Genomic DNA, 10,961 nt, shown 5'->3' on the forward strand with positions numbered 1-10,961 from the left:
AGAGAGACAGAGAGAGAGAGAGAGAGACAGAGAGAGAGAGAGAGAGAGAGAGAGACAGAGAGAGAGAGAGAGAGACAGAGAGAGAGAGAGAGAGACAGAGAGAAAGATTGATGGAAGAACTTGGGGTTGAGACTGTAGGCCAGAGAGGCAATCCAGTTAGGAGAGATGGCTACGTTGAAGGAAAGAGAGATCTCCAGGATGTCATGCTAAAATGTAAAGCATCTGGGAGGTTTCCAGCTCTTGCAGAACCAGAGCATGGAAGCCAAATGTGATGGACAATATGCTTATTCCCTAGAAGATTAAAGCAGAATGTGTTTTATCACCTCTGATTAGCACAAGTATCACATTTCATTCCTATCAGTCAGTCAGTCCACAAGTAAGTATTAAATGTTTGTTCTGTACCTGGGCTTCCACCAGGATTGTAGGGGATGTAAAAGAAGGAAGAAAGAAGTAGTTTTCTCCTGTTTGGAGGAGTTTACCTCTAAGTCATGGGGAAGAGGCTCATATTTAGGTGAAATGATTAGAAAATAATGCAAGTCATGATAGAGTTTATTGCTACATTGTGTTATTTGATTACAAAGTACTGTGGGCTCCCAGAGGAGGGAGAGACTAATCAATCACCAAGCATTTATTACGAACCTTCTGTGTATCAAGATCCATGCTGGGTGTTGCGGATACCAATACAAAGAAAGGAACAATTCTCGCCCTTAGTGAATCAATGACATCTGGAAGAGTGAAGGGAGATTTCATGAAGGAGGTGGGACTTGAGGTGAACCTTGAATGATGGGTAGTTTGTGTAGATAGAAGAAGGGGTGAAGAATCCTGAATGTTATGGAGGTCATTTAACTGTTGGAATAATACCCTTTCTTCCCTTTTATAGGATGTGGAATTTGGCTAGCTCTTTGGAGATCCTGTCCTTGGCAGCTCTGTTCTTGACCTTTCATTTCTGTCCTGGACTCTTTCCTGTTCTCCTGGTCTCCTTAGAATCTCAGTTGAGTTTCCCAACATAATGTCCTAGAACAGGTCTGGGGAGCCTTTGGTCTTGAAGCCACATGTGGCCCTCTAGGTCCTCAATTGTGTATTAAAAGGATTTGTTCTATAAAGTTTGAATTCAGTCAAAGGACCACACTTGAAGACCTAGATGTATGTACCCCTATTCTTCATTCCAGTTATATAAACAGTTCAGACTGATTCTGATCTAACCTACATTGCATCTCTCTTTTTACACTTTCGTGGCAAAAGCCATCCTGGTCTGGGAAGGAAGGACAGCAGGTTCTGCAGATGGGAAGGAACAATCTAAAATACTGCTTTTTTTTCATTCTGGGGCCTGATTATGGAGTGTATAATTCAGGCATAGGAGGAAGGGATGAAAACAAATCTATGTTTCTTTCTACTGTGATGTGGGACATAGGCTTTATTTCATCTGCCTTTTCCCTAGATTTCCTGGGAGGAAATTAATAATGTAATGTGGGCTAGTCATATGTAAGGAGTATGTTGCTCACATGTCTTCACCCAGGCATTGGGAGTTGGGGGTTGCTTTTGTAGCAATGAGGATGGGGTCATCTTGAACCATCTACACACCCTTGTCTAGTTCTGCTTCTCCTTGTGCTTTTACTGCTAGCTGACATTTATATGGCACTTTAAGTTTTGCAAACCACTTTTCTGTATGTAATCTCATTTGATCCTCTGTGAGGTAGGCACTTTTACTATCTCCATTTTATAGATGAGGAAACTGAGCAGGAGATTCACATAGCAAGCTTTCTATCACTCTGAGTTCTGTATGATAGCCACTATTCTATCTCTAGCTGACCAGCCTGGCTTAGGGGTTTGATTTGTCTATAGCTGGAAGGAGCACTCTACTTCCATTTGCCATGGGGATAAAGTTGTAATCAATCAGTCAATAAACTTTTATTAAGTGCTGACTATGTGCTAAGCACTGGAGATACAAAAAGAGGAAAAGATATTCTCTGCCCTCAAGGAACTTACAATCTAATGGGGGAGACAACATACAAACAAATATATATGAAGCAAACTATATGCAAGATAAATAGGAAATAATAAGAGAGGGAAGACACTAAGAGGGGCTAAGAAAGGATTCCTGTAAAAGATGCCATTTTATTTGGGACTTAAAGGAAACCAGGGAAGTCAGTAGGTGCAGTTGAGCAAGAGAAAGCATTCTAGTCATGGGGAACAGTCAGAGAAAATTCATGGCATCAAGAGATGGAGTGTCTTGTTTGTAGAACAGGTGAGCATATGTGGCCATCATGGGGAATAAGGTATAAAAAAGTTGGAAAGGTGGGAGGGGGCTAAGGTATGAAGAACTTTGAAAGTGAGAGAAGGACTTAAGATGAATGAAAAGAAAACCACATACGTGACTTGGAATAGTTTGGACTAGTGACTAAGTCAGAAGTTAAATTTGGGCAGGAGAAATTTGGCAGAATTTAGAAGAAGTTGAGGAAAATTTGAAAAATAATTTCCAGGTCCAGATTCTGCTCCAGATACCATTGCTTGGTTGTAAGAGAAGTAAGATCAAAGACAAGTCAGGACGATATAAAAGAAAGAAATAGGATTAAGGAGAAGACTAGGGGGAGTAGAACCTGGAAGAGGTAAATTCAAGAAGGATAAGGGAAAGGTAGTTGGCAAGTCTACAAGATGGTAGGTTGGAAAGCTGAGAAAAGATAAGTACTACCAGTAGGATTAGTTAGTGAGTGAGTATGTGGGTGAGGCAAATTGTTGGAATAGATTTGTGCAAGGCTAAAGTGTAGATGGGTGGTGTTGGGACTTGTAGAGTTTCTGAGAAAACAGAAAGCAATTCAGAATTATTAAGTTATTAAGAAGTAATAGTTGACTGCAAAACATTTTTATCTTAAGTTAGAAGTATAAATATCCACAAGTAATTTCAAAAAACAAACCTGAAAATCTCAACTATTATGAACAGCAGAAGAAATTATGCAATGACTGGTATCTAGTGTGTGATGAAGGAACCCGAAGTGGAAGACTTGACTCTTGTCTGGATGATGGAGAATGGGAGAGTGTCATATAGAGGAGAAATGGAAGGAAAAGAGTACCTGTACAATTAGAGCTTAAAAAGAGATTTTCAGCTTAAGGGAAAAAAAAAAAAAGAAGAGATAGCAGATGCCTTGAGGAGGAGGGATCTGCTTGTCCTTCCAGGAATGATTTGGCAGAACTACCCAAGCTATCATTAGAGGCAGGTGGGTGACTCAGTGGACTTGACTAGGTGGATCACTGGACCTGGAGTCAGGTCTGAATTCAAATGTGGTCTTAGACATTTCCTAGAAGACATTTAATAGTTGTGTACCTCAATTTCCTTATCTGTAAAATGGAGATAATCAAATTTGCTTCCCAGGGTTGTTGTGAGGATAAAAATGTGTTAATATTTATAAAGCACTACATAGATTATCTATATGCTAGCTATCAGGTGGTAAGTCATTTACCAAAGTATAAAGGAAGAAGGAAGAGTAGAGTTGTAGTAGATGATAAGGGTTACTTAGGGCTACTGAGGTTTATTATTTGTTGAACTGAAGCAACAGTAGAGATGTCTGTTGTCTTTCTGGGCCATGTAACCAAGACATAACAGAACTTCTGAAACTTATCAAAACAGATGATAATGACACACTTTTGGTGATTCATGTGGGTACAAATGGAACCTAAAACAGAAACCCGTTAAAGGCAAGAACTATAGGAGAGAAAAATTAAATTTGAGAAGGGAATAGCTAATATAATGAGATGCTGTCTGAGGGTGGGAATACTTGAATCTCTGGATCATGACTTACAAATGACAGATTCCTGGGGACAGATGGAGAATGTCTAACAAAGGCTGGTAAGAATATATTTTCCAGGTGCCTTGCAAATATAATAATAATAATAATAATAATAATAATAATAGAGGTTTTAAGCTAAAAAGTTTAGGGAAGTAAAATGACTGCCTGTATATATCCTCCAGGTTAGATACCATATAGAGAATAGCAAAAAAAAAAAAAACAAGACATAGTGAACAGGTTACCCATAAAGAGGGTTAGGATTGCTTTGGAGACCCCAAAATACCAACATGCCAGGTCCTGCTGAATGAATTCGACTCAAGTCTTCTCAGCCAAAGAAAAGTAAAGTTTGTTAAAAGTTCTTTTGTATTAGACACAGCGTAAGTCTGTGCTAGGTCATTCTATGGAGCTCTCACACACATGGAGACAAGATGGGGTCTTATATACAGAAAGGTTGTGGGAGGAATCTAGGGGTGGTCTAGAGGAGGAGTTTGAGTCAGATGAGGTCAATGAGTGATTAAGGGTGGGAAGTTGCTGGAGGCTACCTGGAGCCAACAGACAATGGTGGGCTAGGCCAGTTCAAGGGTGGATTCATATTTTGATAGGCTCAAGATAGATCTCAAAGGATGGACAATGGAGGGCTAGGCTAGTAACAGAGGTCTGGGCCCAGCCACAATGTAAGGCTTATTGCCTCGTGCAAATGCCTCATACATTTAATCAGGGTTCAATGGGGGTTCCCAGAGCCTATACCTCAAAGATTCAAGGGGATTCCCAGAGCCTGCACCTCATCTATAGGAAACAAAATTCAAGAAAAGAACTGGAAGGAAAACCCATAGCTGCAAGGGTCTCTATGTTAATGTTTAAAGTATAAGAGGCATCAGATGGGAAAGCAGGGCGGCAAATTTGACCTCATAGATATCACTGAGACAGCAAGTTGGGAAGAAACTCATGATTGGACCCTGGCTCTGGATAAGTGTTCTCTATTCAAAAAGAATGGTATAGATAAAAGGTAGTGGTGGGGAATAAGGTAGCATTGTTTATTAAGAGGATTCACTTATGTGAGGAAACCCAGAAATAAGGAGAAGCATGATAGAAAACATTTGGTTAAAGGAGGGAGAGATAAGTTATTTTGTCAAGGTCAATGAGCATTTTAAAAGCACCTATTATGTGCCAGGCATAGACCACCTGGACAAAAAGAGGAAGTAGATGAGGAGTTGGAAAACAAATCATAAGCCTAGCACAAAGACATAATACAGGTTTTTCTAAAAGTTATGAAAGGATTTTTTTTGTGCTTTTTGGAGGGAGGGAGGTGGGGCAATTGGGGTTAAGTGACTTGCCTAAGGTCACATGGCTGTAATGAAAGTTTTCAAAGTTTAAAACTACATTAAGACTTTTGGGACATTGTATATAGTGCTAGGAGGGTGGCTACAATTATCTAGACATCTGTTGGCTGGTTCTCTCTCTGTCTCTCTCCAAAGAGCCAGAATGACATCTAGAATAAGTTACTCTAGATCAACCTCATTTCTTTTAGGATTACAAAACTAATAGATGAGGGCAACTGTAGTCATAGTTTACCTAAATTTTAACAAAGCTTTATGATTCTTGTGGAAAAGATAAAAAGATGATGATATGAGATAAAATTCAGACTAGTCTGTATGGCCAGACCCAAAGGGTAGTGTTTCAGTGTCAATATGGCAGGACATCTCTAGTGGAGTATGCCAGGGACCTGTGCTGTTTAACACTTTAATTAATAACTTTAAGGCCTACATGGCATGCTCATCAGATTTGCAGATAATGTAAAAATGAGGTCAGGATGGAGAGGGATGGAGGGAAGAGGGAAGACAAGCTAGTACACAGAGCGACAAGATCCAAAAGGAGCTTGATAGCCCTTCAGAAGATGAAGTTCATAGGGATCTATATAAAGTCTTGCCTTTAGGTGCAAAAACCCAACTTCTCAATTATAAACTGGGAGAGGCATGGATGTACAACAGTTGTTCTGAAAAGAATCTGGAGGTATTAGTAGACTGGAGGCAAAATATGTTGGTAGGGTGATGTGGCACCAAGAAAGCTAATTGGATGTTGAGCTGCATTGAGGGGAGTGTAGCATCCATGAATTGGAAGGTGAACATGCCATCATACTCTACCCTCATCAGACCCCATCTGGAGTATTGGGGTCAGTTCTATATACCACTGTTTAAGAAATTAATTAACAAGCTGGAGAGCATCTGGAAGATGGCAGTTGGGATGTTGAAGGGCTTGAAGTTCATGACTTACGAGTGCCAGTTGGAGGAATGTTTAGCCAAGACAAAAGAAGACTGGGGATATGATAGCCATTTAAAAAAATTTGGAGGGTTGTCATATAGGTTCAAGCATTTACTAAATGTGTCAGTCAGGCCCTGTGCTAAGCGCTTTACAAACATTATCTCATTTGATTATACCCTGGGAGGTAGGTGTTAATTATTATCTTCATTTAATAGTTGAGATCATTGAAGCAGGCAGCAGTTAGGTGCTTTTTCCAAGGCCACACTGTGTTTAAGGCTGGTTTTGAACTCTTCTTCTTGTTAACAGGCCCAGTGCTTTATCCACTGGGCCACAGAAGCAAGACTAGTGGGTGGAACATTGAAGGATACAAATTTAGACTCAAGTTCAGGAGAAAGCACCCCACAATTTGCACTGTTCAAAAGCAGACTGGGCTGCTTCAACATGTGGTAGTTTCCCTGTTCTTAGAGGTCGTCGAGCAGAGTGGGGATTTCTTAAACTAGGTGACTGCTAAGGTCTCTTCCAATTTTCCAATTCTGTGATTCCACGATTCTGTGGCTATTGATCACAGCAAGTAAACCTGTCCCCATAAGCCCCACACTTGAACCAGTGGAATGGCATAGCTGGAATAGATTCCTTGAATAGACAAAGAAGTATCGACTCCAAATGTGCTCAAGGGACTGAAGGGCCATGAGATCAAGCAAAGGTATCCTCAGGACCAGAAAAGAAGGCAGAAAGCAAGGAGAAATTCTGATGTCTGGAAGGGTTTCAACTTCAATCTGAGCTTTTCTCAGAGACATCCCCCAGAGACCATGGGAACATTGAGCACTGAAAGACCAGATAGGTTTTTCCCTGTGAATTTTTACAGACTCTGAAGCCTGAGATTTTTCACAGTTTTTAGATTGACTGGTGCATGAGTTACATGGTGGAGAGGGTGGGAAGTGAGGAGGCTGGGTGATTAGGTCAGGTGAAATTCCCAACGCCTTCTTTCTAGCTAGCCTGAATGGCATTTCCTTCATAATGTAAAAGGGGGAAAGGAAGCCACTACATCCAACCAAAGTCACAGATCTTGCTTGCCCCTTCTTCTCACTTGGAGCTCCGTTGGCATCTCCACAGAGAAATCCATTTGTGTTTGTATTCCCTCCATCAACCCTCCCCCAAATTTTCAATGGTAAATGGTCAGAAGCTGAATTTTTTCTTAAGAGTCATAGAACTGGAAGGAACCTTAGGTGTCATCTTGTCCAATCCCCTCATTTTAGAGATGAGAAAACTGAGGTTGAGAGAGGGGAGATGCCTAACCCCAGGTCACAGAGATAATGAGTGTTGCTGTCAGGATTTGTACCTGGGTCTCTTAAATACAAATCTTATGCTCTTTCAGCTGTAACATGCAGTCTCCTGTTCAGAACTGACTTATATAGCTTTGGAAGAGGTGGGGTGATTCACGACTAGGAAACTAGGACAGGAGAAGAAATCCCTACATAGGTTAGGTTTTGTTCAGACTTGAAACAGAGAGAGACCAATAAATAATATGAATGCTTGATATTTATCTCTCTCTAAAGAATGATCTCATTTCATCCTCACACAGCTCTGTAAGGTAGATGGGGTTGTTGGTATTATCTTCATTTTATAAATAAGGAAACTGATGTTCAAAGTGATCTCTCCAAGCTCACTCAGTTGAATAGAGGGCAGAACTTGGGTCTCCTGCCACAGACCCAAATCACTTTTTCTAGCACTTTCTGAAGCTAGGTGGTGTAGTGGATGGAGCTCTGAGTCCAGAGTCAGGAAAACCTGAATTTGAATCCATTTTCAAGCACTTACTAGCTGTGTGACCCTGGACAAGTCACTAAACTTGTTTGCCTCAGTTTCCTCAATTGTGGATAATAATAGCACCTACCTCCTGGGGTAGTGAGATAATATTTATAAAGTTCCTAGCATGGTGCTTGGAACATAGTAGGTGCTTAATAAATGCCTTTCCCTTCCTTCCTTGCTTCCTTCCTTCCCTCTTTTCCTCCTTCCTTCTTTCCCTTTTTCTCTCCCTCCTCTCTTTCCTTTCCTTCCCTCCCTCCCTCTTTCCCTCCCTCCCTCCCTCCCTCCCTCCCTTCCTTCCTTCCTTCCTTCCTTCCTTCCTTCCTTCCTTCCTTCCTTCCTTCCTTCCTTCCTTCCTTCCTTCCTTCCTTCCATCCTTCCCCAGTTTACTGGGTCATTAGTTTGTTTTGGAGTGAAAAAACCACAGAAAACAAATACTTTCTATGCTCCTTCTCATCTCCCTTTTTTCTTCCATTTCCCAATGCCTCTTTCTCCTCTACTATTCCCTTTCCCCTTCCCCTTATTTTCTATTTCCTTCCCTTCTCTAGTTATGTTTCCCATTCCTTTCTGTACCAGCAGCATGCTACTGTGGCAAGAGCTCTGGGTTGGAATTGGAGGTCCTGGGCTTGAATCCAGATTCTGCTACTTAGTTACCTGTGTGTTCTTGAGCAAGTAATCTCATCTCACCAGAACTGTTTCCATATTAGTAATAGAAAGAAATTAGATTAGAAGACTACCAAAGTCCCTTCCAGCTCTACAAATACTATTCATAATGTAACAAATGCTACATATAAAATGACATATGTGATGCTTTATTACATGCATCATCTATGCTCTGCACTGTGTGGGACTGGGGCTTGTAGAGAGCTAATCATAAATGTTATTACTACTTCTAGTTCCTGTTCTATAGTATTGTAGGGCTTTCTTCACATTTCCATGAGATTGTAAGATCCTTAAGGTCAGGGACTGTCTTTTGCCACTTTTTGTATCCCCATTGCTTAGCATAGTGCCTGGCATGTAGTAAGGACTGAATTAATGTTCATTGACTGATGGATTGAGGTAGGTAGGCAAACACAAATACAGGGTTTCTGCTTTCAAGGAGCTTACAGTCTAGCAGGGACACAAGACTTATACCCTCACATGAAATACCTCTCAACAATGTAAGACAGCATAAAATTATTCCCTCCTATTTCTTCCTCTCAATTGCTTATTTTCTTTCCTTCCTTCTAACCCTGCACTCCTTGGAAGGTATGAAAAAGAGAACTTTCTTCTCTGGACCAGATGAAGAAAAAAAGAAAGAGAGAAATAAGTCAGCCAAATCACATTAACATTTTTTCCTGTTTTTCATCTCACCAGGTCCCGGCTGGCAGACTTCCATGCCAATTGTCGTGTCTCTTACCAGACAACGACCAGCTGCCCTTCAGACAACTACCAGGCATGTCTGGGATCCTATGCAGGCATGATTGGTAAGCCTCTATGCTGATGTTCCCTGGAATAAAGGTGACATTTTTGCCCTTCCTAGTCTTTGCAGGGTTTAGAATTGTTTGTAGGTTGAGTCTGTTATTCAGTGGGTGACGTTTTTGAGATTTGAAATTGAACTTTGTCGAGGTCTCAGGCAGTGGCAGCTTATAGTGGGAATCAGAGAACATTATTTCCTTACTAGGGAGCCACTTAGAGATATAATGGCTCCAGTTCTGCTACGTGGTAGAGTATGTTGGCTGCCCTTGGGATGATATCCAGAGGTTTTGAAGGGATACTGAAGTTGGGGGTCAACAGGTAGGACTTGACATGTGGAAAAGAAGAATGGTTAATAAAGGGGAGGGAAAGGAAACAAGCATTTGCTAAGTACCTATTACGTGCCAGGAATTGTGCTAAACATTTTTTACAGATATCTCATTTTATCCTCCCAACAGGTAGGTGCTATTGTTATCCCCATTTTACAGTTGAGGAAATTGACACAGACAGAGTTGAAGTGAGTTGCCCGGGATTATATGACCAGTAGGTGCCTGAGATCAGATTTGAACTCAGATCCTCTTGACTCCAAGCCCAGCTCTCTATCAGCTGTGCCACCTAATTGCCCTAATGAAGGAGAAAGCAAGCTTCTTGATGTTCAGGAAGCAGGACTCTTGGGTTTTCTTTTCTGCCTTAATGAGCGAGGAGGCAGGTGACTCTTTATGCCTTAATGTCCCCCCAGTGGCAATGGAAAACAGTGACATCTGAATTAATATTGTGATGCTGATAGGAAGCATGTGTCTACCATTGGTTATATGGTGTCTTTAGGTCCCAGGAAAAGAGGGAGAAAGGGAAAAACCTACTACTGTCTTCACTTTCCTCTTCCTTCCCCACCTCCCCCTTCCTTGTTTCCTCAGGGTTTGATATGACACCGAATTATGTGGACTCTAACCCCACCAGCATTGTGGTATCCCCTTGGTGCAGTTGTCGAGGGAGTGGAAACATGGAGGAAGAGTGTGAAAAGTTCCTGAAAGACTTCACAGAGAATCCATGTCTCCGTAAGTTCTTGTGGCCCAGAAGACCCTGGCCACTGTCTCTTGGCTGCTCTTACTCCACCTCAAGTCAACTTGGCACGGATCATTTCTACAGGGATATCTGGCTTATAGACTGGGTCTTTGCAGATTCTCCAGGTCCCAACTTGGGTGTTTGATCATTTGAGGTTTACGTTCTGGGGACCTGAACCTGTGTTGTCTTCTAATGCAGCTGCCCTGATGACTACAGTCAAGTCTTCCGTGTTAACTTAGCTACTGACAATATTCTTTCTACCAAGCCACTGTCCATGGTGGCTTTTCCCATTTATTCCAGTATGCCATGGAATCAGATCCACGTCCTTTGAAAGTCATCCAACACCCCATTTGAGACAGCTACAGAAGTGGCATCTCCTGTGTGGTGGTGTCACAGCTGGGGAGGTGGCAGAACTCCAGTGTCAGAGGATATCAATCCCCTCCTGTCTCTCCAGTTCTCTCTAGCAACTTGCCATTACATTTCCCTTTATTCTCCTTATAGATCTTTCTTTCTGCCATCCATCATCCTTATTGCTTCCATTTTCTTCTCTTTCTCCTACCTTTCATTCTTTCCTTTTCTCTGCCATACATTTTTCTTTCC

The 10,961-nt window shown here is 41.5% G+C and overlaps 1 protein-coding gene across 6 annotated transcripts in view; it reads left to right on the forward strand.

Annotated features, from left to right (window-relative positions):
• GFRA2 (GDNF family receptor alpha 2) overlaps nt 1-10,961 on the forward strand; it is a 102,984-nt gene that overhangs the window by 80,493 nt on the left and 11,530 nt on the right. For all 6 annotated transcript variants that reach the window (XM_069075736.1, XM_069075731.1, XM_069075732.1 and 3 more), the window contains 2 exons: nt 9,201-9,310; nt 10,214-10,354. In XM_069075736.1, the coding sequence (XP_068931837.1) occupies nt 9,201-9,310; nt 10,214-10,354 (251 nt within the window). The remainder of the gene's footprint in view (nt 1-9,200; nt 9,311-10,213; nt 10,355-10,961) is intronic.

Source organism: Petaurus breviceps, unplaced genomic scaffold (genome assembly GCF_028583685.1).
Source record: "Petaurus breviceps papuanus isolate PSGF00001 unplaced genomic scaffold, PetGlider_PUasm1.0 90919, whole genome shotgun sequence".
Lineage (NCBI taxonomy): Eukaryota > Metazoa > Chordata > Mammalia > Diprotodontia > Petauridae > Petaurus > Petaurus breviceps.